We start from the raw sequence: 22,954 nt of genomic DNA on the forward strand, positions 1-22,954 counted from the left end.
TCCTTAGTCAGGAAAAGATAAGAGACAAATGAATTTTTATAATTTACTTCAATTTCAGGTAAGACTAATAAATCATTTATTAAGTACTACATGTACTTGGGCTAATAAATTAAACTAAGACACTCAGTGACACTTAGACAATCTGACAAAATATAAAATCTATGGCCAATATAGATCTATAAGTCTAAATTCATAAATACTATCACACAAAATACATTTCATCAATAACACACATTCATATTAAATTAGTTATCTCTTTATATTATAACTATGGTACATAAAGTGTCAGATAGTGGTACATAAAGTGTCGGTACATAAACGGACTGGTACGTAATGTGTGACATTCAACATTTTAAAAATCAGTTAACAATATATGGACTTCATTGTTTTGCATATACGCAATCAAAGCATATTTATTAAAAATTAAAACACACTGTTCATGGCTGTATCTTTTTATTTATACATGCATCAACTATTCTGGTTATTAATACATTTTTAAAATTATATATAAACAAGAGCACCACATTATGGGTGCCAAGCTAGGCTGCGGTGCAGTTTTGAATAAATGAAATTTATTAAAAGAATTTTTAGAGGTTAGTGACCTTGACCTTTGACCGAGTGACCCCAAAATGGGTGTGGTGTGTAGAAATCATCAAGGTGCATATACATGTGAGGTTTCAATGTTTTAGGTGGAAGCACTTTGATTTTTGAGCCTATGTAAAGGTTTTAGCACGACGCGGACGTCTGACGACGAGCTGTCTATGACAATACCTAGGGTTTTCCCCGAAAACAGCCGAGCTAAAATTGAGCGCCATTAGTCCAATTTTTTGACGCTCTTAAATATTAAGCTACTTTTTATATGGGTAATGTTTGTAGCAAAGAATTTAGCCCATATAAAAAGTATCTCTAAATTCTTTGCGCGTCTTATAAATAAGACTAGAGCGCCATATAAATTAAATGGAAAACATACATTATGTCATTGTCAAGAAAAATAAAGCTGTAAAAATCTCACCTGCTCGTCTTTGATGTTGCAATTAGCACATTCAGCATTTTCAGTATCTACTAAATAAATATATGAAAGTGCCAAATGTCCAAGATACCATGACGTCCTCCTCAAAATGTTAGATCCTTTGAACTCCATTTATTTTATCCCTGATTAATCCTCTCACACATGAGGCCTACATGTAAGATTCCTTGTAATGTTCACAGCGTTTATTTTAAATTGTTTACGTTCTCAAATTTTAGCAGGTATTTAATTATAAATATTTATTTATGATTTTGATTTATTTACTATTTCGAAGATACAGTCTTGCAATGTGTTTAGTTAGTCTAAGTTACGTGTTTAGTGATTCTTACAAACAATAGACTGACATAAAAAGTGGCTCCTTTTGAAGCACAAACTGCATCCATGTATATATTACAGCTGGCCCGGTTTGATGGGGCCTGTTTTTGATAATAATTAATTACCATTTTTCACTTCCGTGTTTATTATGTTTACCAACGCCATGATGGAAAAAAGTCCGTTTCCCACAATCCTTAGCGCGCATTCACACAGGTCAGTAAGACCGGTGTGACACAATGACTGTCCGATGCGTTCAGATTGGAAAAGTCCACCGACTTTTTACGACAACCAGAAACAAATCCAACATGGCGCTGCCCATGCGAAATGTCAGATTCATATTCCAATTTTGCAGACGATATGGAGTCTCATCTGCTAATGCTGTGCGAGTTAGATTCGCACCGAGTCCCACTGGGATGATGCATTTGGGAGGCCTTAGAACAGCACTGTTTAACTATTTGTTTGCTAAGTCCAATAATGGATCGTTTCTTCTCCGTATCGAAGACACCGATTTGGTAATGGTTACATTGCACCAATAAAAGTGCGAAAAAAAAACATGTCAAGTATCTGCATATCTGAGAACCAGATAATATGATTATAGGTGCTACCTAATTTACGGGCAAAAGCTTTTTAAGTTTGTTTTTTTATGACCATGTATTTTTAATAAATAAATGGACATGATTGTGTTCAAAATATTATAATTGTTGCATTAATTAAGTAATGCATCAAAAAAAACAATCTTAAAACGAGTTACATGTTCCAAGCTTAAAGATCTAGCATCTTTTTTTTTTCTAGCCACAGGAATTTATAGCTGGTTCGGTGTCTGTGGTATAGTGGATGGGTTGTCTGCTAACTGGCTTAGTCACTGGGAGGTCTATGTATTGATTCCTTAAGTGGGAGCATTCTTTAGATAACCCTAAAGACATACTATGGCGTACCATTTGGGATGAAAGTCAAGAAGATCTACAAGTTAAAAAGAGAAATGTACGTCGAAGTACAATAATTGTACGTCGACATAAATATAAAATACACTTCGAAGTATATATTTGTACGTCAAAGTACAATTTATACTTCAACATACATGTTTGTACTTCTAAGTACACATTAATTTTTCTGAACAGCCAATCAAAACACTAGTCTCTTGAGCCGCTTTTCATTCAGTTTTATTCATAATAAATGTTTAAAATCTCTTTTTTTAATTGAGGACAAAATGAATAAAAATATCAGAATGGCAAAAAAACAACACATAGAAGTTTCAAGTATTTATGCATTGAATTAGATTGTATACAAATTTGGAGAAGATTCAATTGTTACCTTTTTAAAATTAAAATTATTCAGCATATTGTGAGTATTTATTGATCATGCGGGGCGGAGTATCACGACTGTCCAGCGCATTACTGTGCAGGAAATTCCCAACGGTAACCAAACAGTTACCAAGCATTTACGGGATAAATAATGTATTATAACCTCCCCGTTGGTCGTATTTTGTGATAACCATAACTTGCATAAGTCAGAGGTTAATTCAGCCACGCCAGGTCAATAAATACGCACAATATCTACGAGTTAGCGGTCGATAGTGGCATAATTTGGTATAAATTATAATAATAATGTTTAATAAATACCCACAATATCTATGAGTAAGCAGTCGATAGTCGCATAATTCGGTATAAATAATAATAATAATAATAATAATGTTCAATGTCAAATATCTCTAAAAGCAACAGACGTAAGGTGTCTTCTGATTGGCTAACACTCAAGAGTCGGTGAAAATTGTACGTCGAAGTACATTGATTGTTCTACCTAGTAGGTCTTGTAGACTTTCGACGTCATGGTACGTCATATAGACACTAAGTACATGTACTGGTCCTACCTACGAAACAGTTTGTTTCATCAAATGTCTCAATTCAACTTGACAGCTTGCTAAAGCAGTTGCATTTAGCATACAGTACACTGATATAACATAATCAAAATCATGTGATGTGTCAAATCAATTTTGATTGACAAATTTGACAGGATTTTTTTTTTATCCAATAAGTTTTAGACTGCCAAATAACACACACTACGTATTGAAAGCCATACCTGGAGCTTTCGTCTGTATATCACTGACTTCATCAGAAGAATGATTTCTACTGTTGGGAAACGTTAACACCACTAATTGTCTTCTTATTTATTATCAATGTATAATTATGTGTAACAGCATAACAACATACTCGTTTCGCAATTAAAATATTTAATAAATACAGGTATCTTGCAGGTTTCTAATTTCCTTTCGCAAACTATTGTTAATAGTTTAAATTTTGTCGCCACTAAAAAACTAGCCATTTTGTAGCAATTCTAAAATCACAGTCTAAACTGCATACACTTAGCTCTATAGTTACAATTTGAATGCAAATATTAGAATGCATCATGTTATATCATCCATATTTTTTTATTTAAACATTCAAATAACACATAATACAGTACATATATAAAAAGATACGTGGTATTGTGTGGATATACAAAACACTTCACATCATTTATTTGCACATAAAATAATAGTTACAAAATAAGTAAAACTCATCAACCTACATTTCAAGAATATTTACGTATATGAAATTACAAAGTGGTGTTATTGTATTACCTTTTACAAAATTAACATTGCTGGTTTTGCACTAGCCATACAACATTTATCATGGATTAGCAAGTAACAACCAATTTATTAATTACACAATAGAACGGAAATCATATTAATTGCATTATGCATTTACTAAACAAGCTATTTGCTACTGTTTAGAATTACACTATCTTACTAAAAATGATCACAGGTACTTAGTGCTTTTACATACTTGTGGTAAGTTTTGTATTACTAGTTTGACAATAATCGGCAGACACTTGTCGATATACAGACAAAATTTGCATGGAAACTTTTCATATTTTTTCAGCATAACTGCCTTCAAATTGTTAATTTAACAACCCTTTGACATTGTTTGCACATCTGATCTTATTATACCATAGCTGTTTCTGTTTATAGATAGACATATATAGACTTTTCAAAGTTCAAAAGTTCACACATGTTCCATCCAAGTAAACAAACAGAACCAATAAAGATCACCACAGATAATAACTGTGTGTATAGCTTGGAAATTTTGATAGTTCGGGAATCCCTCCTTTGTTGATTTCTGTAAACCAAAACTGTGGTTTACTGTCAGTTTTGCTGGATAGAATGGCTTGTATAATGCCCAGCTCTTGCCTTGGCAGAACAGCTTCTAAAAACGGAAAACCAACAAATATCTTAAAATTTGATCAATAATGCAGACAATGTATAAATGTCTTTTTTTTCGAATCTGGGAGATTTTTTACGTAAGATTGTGGTACGAAAATTCCAACGGTATCGGATTTTGTGGTTTTAGGCCTAAACTAATTATAGTGATATGTAACCTTTCGGGATATCGGTAAAGTGCGAGCAGACGAGGTGTAAATACGTTAAAAATTAAAGCTAAAAGACTAAAAAGTTAGATCTGCATATCTTAAAAATTTGTGAATAAATGTGTTTCTGGTGGATAACCTTGTCGTTCGACAACTTACCAGAATATTGCTCATGGTCACACGTAAAACTTCTTTCTGAGAGCGAATGGAAAATGCGTCACAAATTCTGATACATAAACAGTAGGGTGTCGTTATTGAAATACCGCGAGAATACTGGAAGAATAGAGATGCCAACTGTAGTGTTTAAAACAAATAATTTTTTAACAAGCGTTTGTGATTTGTCAGGATAATAATAACAATAAGATATCGAAAAGATCAAAGCAAATAAATTCGACAGAAATCTGAGATTCGGCAATATATTAAAGACGGGTTACGTTCCCTTAAATTGTATTCGGTGAAGACTGTTACTATATGTAGTGAACCAGTCTTCGGCTTATCCCCACTGAAGAAGAGCATTCAGGGGAGATAATTGAGTAATGACCTAATTCTGGAACGGTTGCGAAGAAAAACAAATAATGCGAGAATATTTAGAGCGATTCGCTACACAATTATGATGTCATTGATATAACTTTTCCTGAGGTATGTATTAACATGTGATTTAGCATATGTCAAAGTGTTTTTGATTTGTTTAAGTTCATAAATAGCATCGCGAAAATATATGTCGCGTGGCAATTTTTTTTGAGACGTATCCATATGTGGTATTCTTATGTAATTTTATGTCTAAATTCCCATATGTATGAACGGTCAACGCCCGCTTCGCGGGCTTTTGCCCGTATTAACCACAATGCTACTTTCTAACTTATGTGCAATTTATGCATATTTGTTTATCTTATTTTTATTTCTTTTTGTATGCGTTTTTGTTTTAATTTCTTTTTCTTATGATACAGCACTCCTAAATAGAAGATTTTGTCCTAGGGCCTATTGGTTAGGGGTTGCAAAATGTACACAAGTGCTCATTTGGGTGCTATTTTTAAATTATTTACATTGTAAGGTCATAAGAGAGACAATGACAGCCACAGGATTAAGGGTTTTAAAACTTATACTGTGGCTGCCTCATGTATGTGGGGAGGTAGTAAATTCCATTGTATTTGTGATGTTGGGTTGACTTAGTATTTATAAGAGTCATTTGAAGTTTGTATGTGTCTAAAACAATGGTTACTGCTGAGTGGATTGGCGGTCAACAGAAACAGGGAGATTATCTGGGGGAGTGATGGCAACTTTATGGTGGATAATTTTATATAGAACGATTAGACGGAAGTTTGTTCTGTGTGTTTCAGAGTGGGACAATTCAGTGTGTCTGTCATATTGGTTAATAAGCTTGTGTTGTAATATCTGTTTGTTACGAATCTGGCCGCATGTCTTTGTACTTTTCAAATTGGTTTATTTAAGCTTTTGTATGTTCTATCAAAGTGGGATGTATATTTTTGGTGGGGAAGAACAGGACCATGCAAATTTTAGCCCAAGCATTTTTTTAAACTTTGCCCATTTCATGGTTATGAAAAAATGTCCAGGAAAACTAAATAACCAGACAATCTGAAACAGAATTTACTTTCTATGAGTTTATGTTACTCCTAATAAGATTACGAGCATCAAATGATTTTGCTGAATTGCTTTTCTAACAATGTGTTTGCTTTTCAAAAGGGAGTTAATTTGTTTCACTTAACTTTGTACTGTTGACTAGGGGCATAATGATATATTTATTTACACTTTATACAGGGTAGGAATATTTCACTTGTCAGCTTAAATTGGCGACTCAAATTTTGTTCTGATATCTGAAATACTCGATCTAAAGGCAGTGTTTTTTTCAACATTTTGGGAATGTGACCTGGTCCCTTTGGATTGGGAAAATTTGCAGCGTTTTGACTAGCTTTGGGAAATTATTGCACTTGTTGTTTTGCTAAAAAATGCTTAAAAATTGAGAATACAAATGTGTTCAGTATTATATTTCCTAAGGTTGGACTTAAATGGATGGGAGTTGAACAAAATATTGAGACCTACACAAAAATATTGGGAATTTTTAGCTCCCATTTGGGAAAAAATATGTACTTTTTTCCATTGGGAATGGGGCTGATCACCGGGCCTGTTTTCAATGGAAAAAACACTGATAGGGCCACCCATTTTAAGATAAATAATTTTTTAACACTTCCTTGTCTGGATGCAAAGTTATTAGACTGTGCATTTGTTATTTTTTATTGACAGCTTTTTTCACAACAATAACCCCTGATATTCACAATTTATTTAGCAAAACATTTTGTTTTGTATGGTTGACAGTGAAACTTAGGGCCACTACAAAGTTACAAAGTACAAAGTAAGGGCAACCTGATTTGTTTTTGGTAGCCTTGCAGGACAATTTTCTTCTTGTGTTTGGATTTACACTGGACACCAGTATTCCTCACCATCCTCTTCTTAATAAAATCCAGATATTAGCAAACAGGTCACATTTATAGCAATTGTGTAGCTGTAATTGATAGTCACTCATAAAGAGTTTTAAAGATGCAATATTTCTTCGTAATTTTTAGACAAGAAAAGTGCCAGGAGCAGTTGAGAAACTAGAAGACATCTTAGACTGGGCTGGACTTACTCCTGATGAAAGTAAGAGTGTAAGAATAATACCTGAACCTTAGTTAGTAAAACGTTTTTTAACATGAATGTACATTTTAACCCTTTAAGGGCTGGAACGGAATTTCGAAGGCCTTTGCAAACAGTTTGGATCCAGATGAGACGCCACAGAACGTGGCGTCTCATCAGGATCCAAACTGTTTGCTATTCTGATAGTATTCTTTGAAAAAAATCGAAGAAATGGCTAATTTTAGAAAATCAGCAGACGACATTTTAGCAGACGACAAATTACCCAGCATGCAAAGGGTTAATTACCTGTATGATATTGTTAATGCTTTAAGCATCAATTGAATCACAAAACTAATTTATTGCAGGTCCAAACAAGGGAGGCCAGTATGGACCTTATATTCAGGTTTGCGTTAAAACTTGTTTATTTCAAAGCCTTTCAGAGGATTTTGCTAATGCACAGGTGTAAAAACATGCAATGAGGTGACTTTTTAGCTTAAAGCCCTTGGGAAGGGAATGATTTCATCTAGATTGTATCCAAAGACTTAAGTCAAAAGCTTAAATGAACACATTGTGGGTCTGTTTCCTTGCTAGAATCATTGCTTGCTGAGAAATTTCATTTCCTAGAATCAGAGTAGGGACATCAAGAGCCCATCTAAATAAATATCATACGACAAATAAGATAACAATACAATTTTAAAGTGTATACTTTCTAAGCACCAAGCTCTATGATAAGAAATTTTGTCTTGCATATGCCTTATATGTTAGAAACATACAGTAATAATTGCTCTATATTTTGACTTTACTAGCTGCAAAATTTCTTAGCAGGATGACCTAATTACAGCTCAAATCAGAAAATTTGCAGAGAGTAAAGTTGAGATATAAAGCAAGTTATAATATGAAATAAACACTAATAACTTACAAACTGATATGGCTGAAAAGTACCGGTAAGCATCATTAAAAAATTTAACAAAAGTATTTGTGTAATAAAGGATATAAAATTGTGAAAAATACCTGTCTCGGCATGGATGGCGCTATCTGTAGTATCATATTTTCTTCTTCTCAGTTAACAGTGTGCAATTCTGATATAAAGCAAGCAAGTTGTTTGTTCCCACTAACATCTCCAAAACTGATATGGCGGGTCAGTCAGTTAATTTATTTATTTCTTTTATGAAACCTGAATTGTTTCCCACTTTAATAAGGAAATGAAATGATATATAGAAATCGGTATTTAACATTCTTTTTATGCCCCCGAAGGAGGGCATATAGTGATTGGACCATCCGTCTGTCTGTCTTTCCGTCACACTTTGCATTTAGGTTTCGAAAAATGCTCATAGCTTCTATGTCCCTTGAGATATAACCTTCATATTTGGTATGCATGTGTATATGGACAAGGCCTTTCCATACGCTCAAAAATGTTGACCCCTGTGACCTTGAACTTAGGGTCCGCATTTAGGCATTTAGGTTTCGAAATCTGCATTTAGGTTTCGAAAATATGGACAGATTGACCCCTGTGACCTTGACCTTGAACTAAAAGGTCGCCGTGGTGTAATGGATATGGTGTCCGCCTAGCAACCGGGAGGTCACGGGTTCGATCCCCACCGTGGGAGCATTCTGTAGATCTCCTCCAAAGACACCAAGTACTGGTTCTAGGCCCAGGAAATTGACTCGAGAGCGTCTATATAAGCCCTAGGCTTTTTCTATGCAATCGAGCTAAAATAAATAGGTTTAAAAAAAAATAACTAAGGGTCCATATTTAGGTTTCAAAATCTGCATTTAGGTTTTGAAAAATGCTCATAACTTCTATGTCCCTTGAGATATAACCTTCATATTTGGCATGCATGTGTATATGGACAAGGCTTTTCCATACGCATACAAATTTTGACCCCTGTGACCTTGACCTTGAATTTAGGATCCGCGTTTAGGTTCTGAAATCTGCGTTTAGGTTTTGAAAAATGCTCATAACTTCTATCAAAGTGTTTATAGGGGGCATATGTCATCCTATGGTGACAGCTCTTGTTTAAGTTTAATTTAATTATTTAAAGTTAATTTAGCTAATGTGATATTGCAATATTTATTGAAAAAGATCTAATGTAGCACAATAGATCGAAAACTTAACCTGGAATACAGGAAAACTTAGGGTCCACACAAAACATTGTTGTGTTAGTGGAAACAAACAATTTTTGTATGGCTTACAAACATGTTTTTCAGTCGGAGAGGCTCTCGCTGTATCATGACAATGTGAACACACTTCTTGAGGTAAGTAGAGAACACTGAGTCAATGAAGAAGCAGATATAGGAAACTAAAATATAACACTTTAAATCATGTGTGTGCAATAGCAGATAAATACAATAAAGAGTTTTCTATATTTAAATTCTTAATTGCTTTTCTTGAATGGTATTCTACTTTAAGACATTTCTAACTAAATAATACTTACTCAAACATCCAATTGCATATTTAATAAGATTAAAATACATGAAAGTCTGAGTTTTGTGTAATCCTCTGTGTTCTATATATTGTAAGATAAAAGCTGGCTGATTGCTTCATATATAATAAAAAAATGTTTTCCTGTTTGTCAATTGGTACAAATGCTTTATCTAATAATTGTACCATACAGGGCTCAACATTAACGGTTGTCCTATATCCCCTGGCAAGTAAAAGTTGGGTCTGGGCAAGTTATTTTATAATCTAGTTGTCCACCCGGGCAAGTGCAAAAAATAACAAAGTGCATTTAATTTAGACTTTAATTAGACTTTAATTGCTGTAATCATTTTGTTAAATGTGCAAAAATAAAAAAGGTTTTGTGGTGTATCATTTTGATCTTTATTAAAAAATATGATGTTTACAGTTAATGTGATATTTCATGTCTGGGCAAGTTGTTTTACGTTCAGGGCAAGTAGATTATATAAGTACTTGCCCAGTAGGGCAAGTTGGTTTTTAGGTTAATGTTGAGCCATGCCATAATAAAAAATCTGAAGCAAAATGGAAGGATGTGTGCACCCTGCTCCTGTTGTGCTCTCTCCTGCTGCTCTTCTGGGCCTGTCAACACAAAAATGTGACAATTTTCTGAAATTTAATTTATTTTTGCAAAAAAGCAAAGAATTATACTAAGCTTTCAAATGTGCATTACTAATGTAAGATTAAATTTTTTCCAAAACTCTAGTAGATAATTAAAAAATGTTGTCCCATTGTAGCAGCACCCTGTACATTTGGGTACCAAGATCTTTCCCTAGATAACCATGATATATTGGCCCTGTTCTGAGAAAACTGGGCTTAACGCGGTGCATTAAGTGGTGCCACGGATTAGCCTGTGCAGACAGTACAGGCTAATCCGGACGATGCTATCTCTTAAATGGTATTTTTGGTTTGAAGGTTATTCTTCTTAGTTAAAATTCAGTCTGGGCAGAAAGTGTTGTCCCTTACTAACAGACTGCGCAGGCTTATCTGGGACAATACTTTACAAACATGCATTAAGCCCCGTTTTCTCAGAGCGAGGCTTATTAAAAAAGGATGTTCTAGTCGGGCCACTGCTACAGATGTTTCTGCACAGAGAAGAGACTGTCACTGATGAAGAAGGATGCCATCGCTCGACAAGAGAACCGTAAATATGACAACAGATGTAGAAATATGACAGAACAAGAGATGGAAAAAAAGATTGCACAGAAAGTTCCATATGTTATACGATTTAAGGTAAGGCTTTCTCATTGCAGAAGACTACCGTATACGTAATTACACTTAACTGAAGCTGGATGAGAATACTTGTAGACTAAACCAGGTCATATGCTGATGGTGCATTTTTCCGTATTAGGTCAGTAGCTTTTCATGTTTTGTAAATCACCTAAAATGATGTCACAGAAGTATACATCATCATAAAAGACTATAGCTATTTTTTTCCAATTATTACGTTGATATTAGAAAAATAATGCATTTTGTTTTGATAAATTCACTATATACCTTACTGACCTGCATTGTGTGATACGGGATAATGATTGAATATTTGAAGAGAGCTACACTCTTTCACGATACTGATCTACTAGCCCTGTTTCACACATTACTGAGTCAGTAAGACGCAATTTAACTAATAATTGTTGGAAGACCCATACAGACCTGGAGATGTTTTGGTAATTATTTTTCTGTGTATGTGTTGCAGAGGATAAGTTACATTACTTTTTGTGTTTCCTTTTATTATAGCGGTCATTTTTGACAAAGCGAGTCGTCAAAGTTTTCAGGGTCAATGAATTTTTATTAATAAAGATGTTAACAAATATCTGGACTCCTTAATATCTGAATACTTTGTATTTATTTTTTGTTAGAATTTAAGAAAATTATTCGTATACACCAAAAACACTATTTTATATATACATGTATGCAACATGCTGCTGATATAGACTAGGATTCGTCACCCATTGATGCATTGATTAGTTTCAAGTAACCTTAACCCTTTGCATGCTGGGAAATTTGTCGTCTGCAAAAATGTCGTCTGCTGAATTTCTAAAATTAGCATTTGTTTGAATTTTTTTCAAAGAATACTATCAGAATAGCAAACAGTTTGGATCCTGATGAGACGCCACGTTCTGTGGCGTCTCATCTGGATCCAAACTGTTTCCAAAGGCCTTCAAAATTCGATTCCAGCACTAAAAGAGTTAATTTATCAGTGTTTTTCTTGCCATTTAAGTTATTTGATCAGTGAGAATTCATAAGAAACAATCTTATTACATATTAATTGTTTCTATTATTTATCATTCATAAATGACATTTGTATAAAAATACACGATACAATTTCTAATAATGATGTCAATCTAAACAGATATGTAAATAGTATTTGTATATCAAATACTGATATCCAGATGCAAATTTTAGCAACCATTGACATCCCTAAAGATAACATATATTTCACTCTTAGCTTGAGGATAATTAATGATAATTAGCTATCTTTTGTGTATTTCTTTCATTAGATTATGCTAGAATATTTATAGTTTATTCCAGAGTCCATGAAATGGTTTCAATGATGTTTTTTTTCTGAATGCTTTAATTTTATTAAATGCTTAAAGTTGCAGATAATATAAACAATTAAGTCCAGTACAATATTTTTTGCAGTATGAACCTATGCGTGAACCTTGGACAGACCTCGTGTATGGTTTGATGGTGGAGAATGTGGACTCTGAAGAAAGCTACAGAGAGGGGGATTTTGTAAGATCACAAGTGTTTATTGTGTGTTGTAAGCTCACATGCTCTTGGGAACATTTTTTGTCTGCAAACTGTCGGCAGATTTTAACAAAACTTAAAAAGTATGATCCTTGGTTGATCCTGCTTCAAAGTTTTTAGAATTGTTCTGGTCTGCTGCATATGTTGGTGACCAGAGCTAAAAATAAATCTTTAAAATTTAAAATTTATAAAATAATCCATGAAATAGCAAAGGTTTACAATTTGATGTGTGACATCATATGTTGGTGCTCTACAAAGGTTGTTCAAATCATGTCCCTGGGGTCAGACTTGCTATGGCCCAGGGATACATGAATTCTATTGACTTATTTAGTGAATAACTTAAACTATGAAACTGAAAGCATCAGGAGTATAATGTTAAGTGTGAAACATCGCATGGTGGTCCTCTACCAACTTTTTTCCAATAAAAACTGGCAACACCTTAAGGGTCACACTTTTTCTTTAGACTATGTATAGACTTATAGCAAATAACTTTAAAATGTTCTCTGAAAGCATTAGTCCCAGAGCTTTGATATTCGGTATGTTACATCACATAATGGTCCTGTACAATGTTTGTTAAGATCATGTCCTTGGGTCGAAAATGGCGACTCACATAGGCACGCATGATTTAAATAGACCTATATAGCATGAACATTTTAACCATATATGAAACCGCAAGACCCACAGCTTTGAAATTAATTATTGTACATCAGATAGCAGCCCAATACAAAGATTCGAATCATGCAAAGGGTCAAACTTAGGTTGTGAGAGTGAAATTTTGTATATTGACTTATATAGCACAATAAATTTTAAAAAAATCTCTGAACACAAAGTACACATAATTCATATTTGGTATGTTACATCAGTTGTTGATCCTCAACAAAGATTGTTAAAGTTATGTTGGCAACTGGCCAAGTCCAATTACAAATGTAAGCAATCTTATAGCGTCATCTTATTCATTTAATATTAGATTGTTACACTCGCTTGACATCATTCTGTTTGTCTATATGATGCTTCAAGACTTAGTATATAGACTTCAATATACATAGTATATGTTTTATGTTAAGTTATAATCTTTATATTATTCAATGTTTAAATATTCTTTGTCATTCCTAAATGTAATGTACATTATATTATGTTGCTATGGTACATGTTTTGGGACAGCTTTAATGGTAATTGTAATAGCTGAAGTTTTATATCACCATTTTTTTCAGGTAAAAGTTTGCAAATCCGGTACACCCAACAACGGTTTAAATATACCAATTTTATTTTCTTCTTATTAAAACCGCTTGCTTGTACAACATTTGGTAGAAAAATATAAACACTATTTTGAAGACAAAAAGACTATAACTACAACGTCAATACTTACACAAAATCAATATTTGTTTGATTAAATATTTTAGTCTGTATAATTTCTGTTGCAGGTGGTGATAAAATCTGACGGGTATCCCACATATCACTTTGCTAATGTGGTTGATGATCACCACATGAGGATCTCGCATGTTCTAAGGGGTGCAGTAAGTTAACAGTTACATGCATATGTATATCTAGATGTGTTGGTATGTGCTTGTGTGTTTCTTTTTGCAGGGCTATGTCATTTCAACATTGAAAGATTAATACAGTCCACAGTCATTTACTGCATACCATTTGCAAACCGTACCCTTTCACTACCAAATATACGGTAATAATCTCAAATATAGTCTCAAGTTGTTGTGTACTTCAAAGTTAATGAGGTCCTTTTGAGCCTGAAGCTAGATAAAATGTGGACCCTGTGTGTGGTTCAGCACTCCTGACTAATAACCAAACTGGAAACATAAATGTTGGACACATTTTTATTTAGCGTTGTAATACCGTATCCAGATACCAGATATTTAGTTCTTACTGAGGGATTTTCAATTTGGGTGTGGTCATGGGTTGTTGGGGGAAGCCGGAGTACCCTGAGGAAACCCCATCTGTCAGGTATGGTGACTGCCAATAAAATTCACATGCTTCAAGGTATTAGAAATAAACCCAGGTCACCTAGGTGTAGCTAAAACTTATTCTTGGGACATGCAGTGCAGAAGAACCATAACACTTGGATCCATGTTTTTTATGCCCCGGGCATAGTGGCATTCAGCTGTTGGACTGTCCATCCTTCTGTACACCTGTCCATCCGGTGTTTTCCTGAGTTTTTTAACGCAACATTTTAGACTTTGAGCGGATTTTTGGTATGCTTGTCTACAGATGAAATGTGAGTTTCGTTCCAGTCCATTGATAACTGGCGAAGTTATGGGCCTTGGACTTAAAAATTAGTTCTATAATAAGCATTTTCCGGATGTTAGTTATGCAATGCTTTCAGATATTAAGCTAATTTTTGGTGTGTGAGTCTACCTACATGATGAAGTGTGAGTTCCATGCCAGTCCATTGATTTTTGGCAAAGTTATGGGCCTTAGACTTAGAAATTTTCTTTATTATAACCGTTTTGGGAAGTTTTTTTATGCCCCCGGTAGGGTGGCATATAGCACTTGAACTGCCAGTCAGTCAGTATGTCAGTATGTGTGTATGTCAGTCTGTCCGTCCGTCCGAAAAAAAAACTTTAACGTTGGCCATAACTTTTGCATTATTGAAGATAGAAACTTGATATTTTGGATGCGTGTGTATCTCATGGAGCTGAACATTTTGAGTGGTGAAAGGTGAAGGACAAGGTCATCCTTCAAAGTCAAATATATGGCGTCTGTCCGTCTGAAAACTTAAACATTGGCCATAACTTTTTCAATATTGAAGATAGCAACTTGATACTTGGCATGTATTTGTATCTCATGAAGCTGCACATTTTGAGTGGTGGAAGTTCAAGGTTAAGGTCATCCTTCAAGGCCAATGGTAAAAAAAAAAATCAAAGCGGCATTTTCATGAAGCTGCACATTTTGAGTGGTGGAAGTTCAAGGTCAAGATCATCCTTTAAGGTGAAAGGTAAAAAAAATAAAATCAAAGCGGCGTTCTCATGAAGCTGCACATTTTGAGTGGTGGAAGTTCAAGATCAAGGTCATCCTTGAAGGTCAAAGGTCAAAAAAACAAAAACAATTTTTTTTTTTCAAAGCGGCGCAATAGGGGGCATTGTGTTTCTGACGAACACATCTCTTGTTTTTAATGCTTTCAGATATTTAGCTGGTTTTTGGTATGTGAGTCTACCTACATGACTTAAAGATGAAGTGTGAGTTACACTCCCGTCCATTGATTTTTGGCAAAGTTATGTACCTTGGACTTCACAAGAATAGCTGCTGTGCGGCTTCAAAGCGCAGTAGAGGGCATTATCTTTCCTAAACACTGTGCAGGTCTTTTATAATTATTGTCCTATGTTATTTTTTTTATATAAGTTGTATACCGAGCATTTCTTGAAAATTGTTAGCGCTATCAACTGGATGCTTCTGAGGTAAGTAGATCTCCTTGAAGAGATATTCAGTGCACAAGAACCATAACTCTTACTTCCAACTTTTTAGAGTTATTGCCCTTTTAAAATTAATTTCATTTTAGTTTTGAATGGCGAATATCTTCTAAAGTATCCAAGATATCAACTTGACATTTTTAAGGTAGCTAAATCTAAATTTGGAGAAGTTAAGTTCATAAGAACCATAACTCATTCTTTAATAATTTACAATAATTTCCCTCGTGGATGTTCATGCTAAAATTTTATCCAGGACATATCTCGACTATAATATGATGTACCAAGATAAAACTGTACAGATAGAAAGCTTGCAAAACCAGTTCTTAAAACTGAATTGCTAATGACCTCTGACAAAGTCGGACCAGGGGGGGGGGGGGTATTTCAGGCATAACAGTGACATTATTAGTGTTTACAGGAATGGAGCATCTCCACCCCAAAGCACCTTCAGATGTACAAGGCATTTGGCTGGGAGCCACCCCTCTATGCTCATTTACCGCTTATCCTTAATCAGTAAGTAGATTGTTTATCATCATAAATAATGAAGTATCCAAAACCAGCACTTCATTTTGGCAATATGACATTTACTTTTGATACTGGGAATTTTAGCATCATTTCAGTATTAACTGTAGGAGAGTAGTTGTTTGATATATTGTAATATTGTTGATAAATTTCATATAACTTTAATAAAATTGTATATTTTAAACATAAATATATTAGTAAAATGGATATTACTGTTTAAACACTCTTTATTTCTAGTTTAATCATCTCTATTACTAAAAGTTAGAAAATCAATAGAAATGTTTGGACTGAATTTGGAAAAAACAGATACTTTTTGCCATTTGAAATATGACCTAATAACAGCTTTAAAAGTCCTCCAGTTAATGTAATGTTTATCGTCATTAATCAGTAAGTTCCATATTTATGTTTGGGTTGGACCAGGTGTTGCTCTGTAAGGTTGTTGATGCTGCAGAACCCAGATTGTTATATCAAATATAATAATTACTTGCTTGCTATGATTTATCAGGATTATAGACGTAATATTTTGACCAAAAATGCCCGTTTTTGTTCTTTCTTGTATAGAAAACGGGAGTATCTCTTATGTTGTGTAAGTGTGTGTGGGGAAGGGGTGTTATTGGCTAGTGGTCTCTTTGCCATTGGTTGGTTACACTGTTAGATATATTTGCTCTCCAATTTAGACTTGGAGATATCATATCATAACCTATGCAAAATGTATTGTTAAATGTAAATTAATTGTTACGCATTTGCTTCAGAGATGGAACAAAGTTATCTAAACGACAGGGCGACATTCATGTGGAACATTTTAAGGTAAACTGCATATAGCACTGCAACTCATGGCATGTTCTGATAGATGGCCTTGTGCCTACCCAGCAGCTGCGTAAAAACGGTTCCTGGCCACTGCCTTTCTTCATATATAATAGGTCAATTAATACGGGTAGTTCTTAAATCCTGTGGGGATTGGTGAAGAAATAATGTATTCGCTTCTCTCTTTCTAGCTCTGATTCTGTTAGGGGCTAATTATATGTGTACAAGATATACAAGATGTAAATATTAAGCTTTAATTAGCGTTTCAGAGTCTGCTCATGAAAAGTATTAATAGTATAACCTGCTTTTTATGTAAGTGCGTCTATAATATTTGGCTGTTGATTTGACTTTTTGGTAACTATGGTAACTTGTATGTCATTTTCAGGACCAGGGGCTTGAGCCAGATGCTCTCCTCAACTACCTGACAACTGTAAACAAGGGATTCAAAGGGCCAACTGATGGCAAAACTTTGAAGGAGCTTGTTGTCATGGTAACAATAGGTTTTATATTTTTATTTTTTATAGAAGAAAACCAGTAATTTATTTGTTTTGTGTTCTTAATGGTTTAGCAGTTGTTGGACTTAAATGTATGTTTGAACTAAAAATATTTGCTGAAAGTTTTACTAATAAACAAAAGAATATTCATCTTTTTTGTTTATTAATACCACAGGTTGCTAAGTGCAGAACTGAAATTTTCTTTCATCAAGAGCATCGGTATGCCCATTAAACTTTTACTAAACAAAAATATAATTTTCAATTTCACTTTTTAATTTTTATGTAAAATAGGATAGTTTATGTCTTAAATTTTTTTATTAAAAAGAACCTCATGAAAATGGCTGAGAACTTGTCAACTGATCATAACTGTTATTTCTGTGTACGCTTTAACCTATTTATAGGTCATAGCATATACATATTGTTTTCTGTTAATTTTCACCAAACTTGTAAAGCAAATTTTTAGCAATACTAACTACCGGTATAGTTTCTGTTTCAGTTTTCACTTGATATTGTCAACTCGTAAAGTTTGTGTTTCAGTTTTACACTTGATATTGTCAACTGGATATTGTCAACTCGTAAAGTTTGTGTTTCAGTTTTACACTTGATATTGTCAACTGGATATTGTCAACTCGCAAAGTTTGTGTTTCAGTTTTACACTTGATATTGTCAACTGGATATTGTCAACTCCTAAAGTTTGTGTTTCAGTTTTCACTTGATATTGTCAACTGGTAAAGTTTCTGTTTCAGTTTTACACTTGATATTGTCAACTGGATATTGTCAACTCGTAAAGTTTGTGTTTCAGTTTTACACTTGATATTGTCAACTGGATATTGTCAACTCGTAAAGTTTGTGTTTCAGTTTTAAACTTGATATTGTCAACTGGATATTGTCAACTCGTAAAGTTTGTGTTTCAGTTTTACACTTGATATTGTCAACTGGATATTGTCAACTCCTAAAGTTTGTGTTTCAGTTTTACACTTGATATTGTCAACTGGATATTGTGAACTCCTAAAGTTTATGTTTCAGTTTTCACTTGATATTGTCAACTGGTAAAGTTTCTGTTTCAGTTTTCACTTGAACTCGTTAACCGCCATTCATCACGATTACAACCAGAAAAGTTGCCTCCCCTGAACCGGTTACACCTTCAGCGACAGTTTTCCGGTCAGCAGAGACAAAACATTGTTGACCAGACCAGAGACATTATTGAATCATATTTTAAACACAGGTGGACTTGCTTTTAACTATAATTTCCATGCTGCTATTTTATTTGTTAAAATATTTAATATATATATCTGCCCATCCTCAGTGATCTAGAAAGTACAAACATATAGACAAAGATTCAATGCTTAAATTAACATTTCTGTTTCAGATATTTCTTAAACTCAGTCTTCCCAATTTAAAAGTTATATGCTTTAAAAAACTCTGATCTTCTGTGAAATTTTATTTAGTATTTTGTTTACATACTCTTGCACAAATGTATTGCATGGGTCAAGCACACACAAAAATTTGTTTGGACATTTCAGTATACATAAAATGACTAAGGATTATGGGAAGATAACTATTTGTATTTTGTATTGTAGATTAACGGACAAGCATATTCTGACAGATCACTATCTAGAGTCCATTATAAATTGGGCAATAGTAAGTACTTCCTCAAATGAAATCATCATCCATCATGAAATACTAACTATATCAACATAATGACTTCATTATAATAAATGTTTTAAATTCCATGGCACATTTTATTGTTATAAATATAAAAATATACGCGGTAAATCTTTTAGAAGGCTTAAATGTTTCTTGAATTCGAGACTTTATACTGGTGTACAGTGTACATTAAAAAATAAGCTTATGTTATCACATGCCATACCCTGTTTCCCATGTAATTTAACCATTACAAATAGTTTTATCTTACACATGTGTAATATACTTTTTAAGTATTTTCATTGGCTTAGTTTTCGTTTGATTGACCAATTGCATTTTGTTATTTTGCTGAAATGACGTTGCAATGTCAAATGACGTCACGAAATGTAAACAACATTCTATATTTTTCATTATGTTTGCGTAAATATTTATTTAATTTGCTCATTTAAAAGCATGTGATAAAAAAGATCTGACACTCGTTGTCATTTCATACCGTATTTTATTAAACTGGTCCAGGAAATTCGTAAGTAAGCTCGTCACAGGCTCGCTTACTAACAAAATTCCTGAACCCGTTTAATAAAATATGGTATGATATGACAATTCTTGCCAGATTCTATATATACTTATTATAATTGGCAGTTTATTTAAAAACAACAACTCTACAAACAAATTCCACAGGGGAGTTTTGTCCCATTTTAGATTTTTAGATTTTTTGAAGTTATAATCAAGATAAGTTAGTAACATTCGCATACTTGTTTCTGTTCTATTTTACAAAAGAAAAATATCTGTTAATAAAGAACTCTTTTGTTCATTAATCAGGCCCATAGAATATCTCGTCTTGAAGAACTAACTGAGTCAATGATTGAATTCATATGGGTGCGACCATCAAAAGACAAAATACTCACTCTTGCAAAAAAGGACACAAGTTGTGAGAAAGTTATAAATGGTGTCAAGAGTTGTTTAGACGCAGTGGAAACATTCACAGATGAAGCCATCAAGAATGTCCTTAAGAACTTCTGTAAAAGCCAGAATTTAAAAACTGTGCACTTAATGAAGATACTGCGCTCTGCATTAAGTGAATCAGAGGTTTGTGCCAAGAAAAAAAAAGCCTTTCTCTGTGGAAAGAGGGTTTAATGCATGCAGGAAAAGTGTCATTCCAGATAAGTCTGTCCAGTACCCACACACTTTTCAGGGATCACACTGTCTTCTTTAATTATATTTTTCACTTCTTAGCAACAATGCTGTAAGGGCGGAATGTGTCGTCCCTGATTAGCCTGTATGGACTGCACAGGCTAATTTGTGACAACACTTTTGGCACATGCATTTAACCCCCTTAACACAGACGGCTCAAATACATGTATATTGATTGCTGCCTTTTTTTTAGATGACCTGTGCATGCATGTAGGGCACATGGTGAGCTTTTATGATTGTCTTTGGTCCAATGTTTGTTATCAATATTTACTTTGTTATGGTGGTTACATTTCTTATCTCATCTTCATGAAATTTGGTCTCGATTGTCCAGCTTTTATATTTGGGCCTAGTTTGAAACAGAATCATTTAGGGTCATTCATAAACTACTTCATTGGATCAATTGAAAAAAACTTGTTAACATTCTAGAGTTCACATACATTCATTATTTATTATTATTTATGTGTCTGAATTTGACTACCGATAAGTTTAAAAACTTGGTTATTGTCAAAAATAAGGTCATTAGTTCCATTAAAATTGAAGCTTGTTTATACTCTATACGACATAATTATTATCCATTCAAAATATTTTTCACTAGTTAACATCTTAACAGTATTTGATAATTCGAAAAAACAGACATGCAGGGCAGTGGCCTAGAACCCTCTTGTTGTCTTGCTGTTATGAAGTGTTTTGTAAAAAAAGTCAACACTATGTGTATGTATTAGGCCCTGTTTTCCCAGACCAATCACAATATGCTATTTATAGGAGGGACCCCATGTGTCAGAGATGATGGAGATACTAGGGAGGCAGGAAACAAACAAGAGACTAGACATGGCCTTAGAGGTACTGAAGACCTCAAAACAATCCAGATGACAGCGCTGGTGTCAAAACTGTTATGTCATAGTGTGGAGCCCTTTTTCAACTCGTAACGATTGACAGGCGTTAGGCCAAGCCATTTATCAGGACTGTGAATAATTGACACCAAGGCCTTGTCTAAATAAAATTCTTACTAAGATGTTATTTTGCGACTGAATGTTCAACTCAGAGCAAATAATAGTTTATTACAAATGTATTCCTTAAAAAAGAATATATAAATGATTGATGTAATAAGTCTTTAACAACTGTATCTCTCTTAACCCTTTACCACTCAGAAGCAAAATGAAAATGGCTTTGTGCAAACAGCATAAAACCAGAACAGTCTGCGAGTAACTCGCAGCTGAACGAAGCTGTTCAAACTTGAATCTAGTAAGAAAGGTCTTAAATTAAATAAAGGACTAAAGGACTATAAATGTGTCAAAATACGTATCTAAATGGTAAAGGGTTAAATTTGTTGTTTGATGTTTGATAAGACATGCTCCAGATCTTCACTGCCTTGGCATAATAGATACAAGAATTATGGGTATGTTGTCCACTACACAATGTTGACCTAAGTGAGTTGTGCTGTTGCACTCAAGTACTTGTTGTTGAAAATTAAAATATCAATATTAAAATATTGTCTAAGCATTCAATATTGTTTAAAGATTGTATGAGTAAACTAGAAATACTACTGAGTCATATTATCTGGAAGTTGGTGCAAATGCTTAATTGACTGACATATTCATTGTTGCATTTTTTCTGAACTGAAACTTAGTAAAATTGTAATTGTTTTTAATACATCAAAAGAATAAGTATTATATGAATAAAACTTTGTTAATATATGTCTGTTCTTAATTTTATTAGTCCCATAATGGTTTAACCCTTTACCACGTATTTACGTATTTTGATGCATGTGTAGCTTTTTAGAAAGTCACATTTAATTAAATACCTTTCTTACTAAATTCAAGTTTTAAAGGCTTCGTTTTCTACCCATAGTTACTGATGAGCAGCAAACAGCATAAAACCTGAACAGACTGCGAGTGACTCGCAGGCTGTTCTGGTTTTATGCTGGTTGCAAAATACATTTTCACTTTGTTTCTTATGGGGGTAAGGGTTAACTGGAGGTACTATGGGTTTACATTCCAATCCGTTTGTGTGTCCATGGTTCTGTCTGTCCACATGTCTGCCTGTCCATCCAGATCTGGAACCTGCAATAGCTCAAAATGTTCTTTTGCTAAGTTGAAGAAATTTGCTAGGTGGATAGAGGGCCATACGGAGAATAAAAGTTTCGGGGTATTTTGTCGGACACAAATTATGGTTTCTATGGGTACAGAAATGATTTAGAACTAAAATCAGTTCCTGGAATGACTTAAAAAGTACTAAAGCCAGGTAAATAAAACTCAGTTTGTGGATAGAATGCCATAAAGGGAATATGCATGTTATTTCATTTTTTTCT

At 33.9% G+C, this 22,954-nt stretch overlaps 1 protein-coding gene and 1 long non-coding RNA gene across 3 annotated transcripts in view; one reads left to right on the forward strand and one right to left on the reverse strand.

The window, feature by feature from the left end:
* The window catches only part of LOC127833954 (uncharacterized), a 387,168-nt gene that overhangs the window by 9,302 nt on the left and 354,912 nt on the right, over positions 1–22,954 (reverse strand). The window lies entirely within an intron of this gene.
* LOC127833935 (probable glutamate--tRNA ligase, mitochondrial) lies at positions 1,603–22,338 on the forward strand. 2 transcript variants are annotated; one of them, XM_052359454.1, is made up of 14 exons: positions 1,613–1,854; positions 7,324–7,396; positions 7,738–7,775; positions 9,581–9,628; positions 10,890–11,060; positions 12,468–12,560; positions 13,997–14,089; positions 16,410–16,504; positions 17,266–17,320; positions 17,703–17,807; positions 18,879–19,036; positions 19,392–19,452; positions 20,275–20,541; positions 21,409–22,338. In XM_052359454.1, the coding sequence occupies exons 1-14, from the start codon at positions 1,648–1,650 to the stop codon at positions 21,514–21,516; spliced, it is 1,572 nt and encodes a 523-aa protein (XP_052215414.1). In that variant the 5' UTR covers positions 1,613–1,647; the 3' UTR covers positions 21,517–22,338. The 2 variants fall into 2 exon arrangements, with proteins under 2 accessions (XP_052215415.1, XP_052215414.1); XM_052359455.1 differs by lacking the exon at positions 20,275–20,541 and having other exon boundaries at positions 1,603–1,854.

This window comes from Dreissena polymorpha, chromosome 6 (assembly GCF_020536995.1).
Source record: "Dreissena polymorpha isolate Duluth1 chromosome 6, UMN_Dpol_1.0, whole genome shotgun sequence".
In the NCBI taxonomy this organism is placed as follows: Eukaryota; Metazoa; Mollusca; class Bivalvia; order Myida; family Dreissenidae; genus Dreissena; species Dreissena polymorpha.

What these genes read in the sequence shown, in the direction of transcription:
- LOC127833935 (XM_052359454.1), top strand. Translation starts at nt 1,648, where the DNA reads ATGGCGCTGCCCATGCGAAATGTCAGATTCATATTCCAATTTTGCAGA. An exon ending in TGGACTTACTCCTGATGAAA is followed by an intron (nt 7,397 to 7,737) that starts GTAAGAGTGTAA and finishes AATTTATTGCAG; the next exon opens with GTCCAAACAAGGGAGGCCAG. An exon ending in GCTACAGAGAGGGGGATTTT is followed by an intron (nt 12,561 to 13,996) that starts GTAAGATCACAA and finishes TTTCTGTTGCAG; the next exon opens with GTGGTGATAAAATCTGACGG.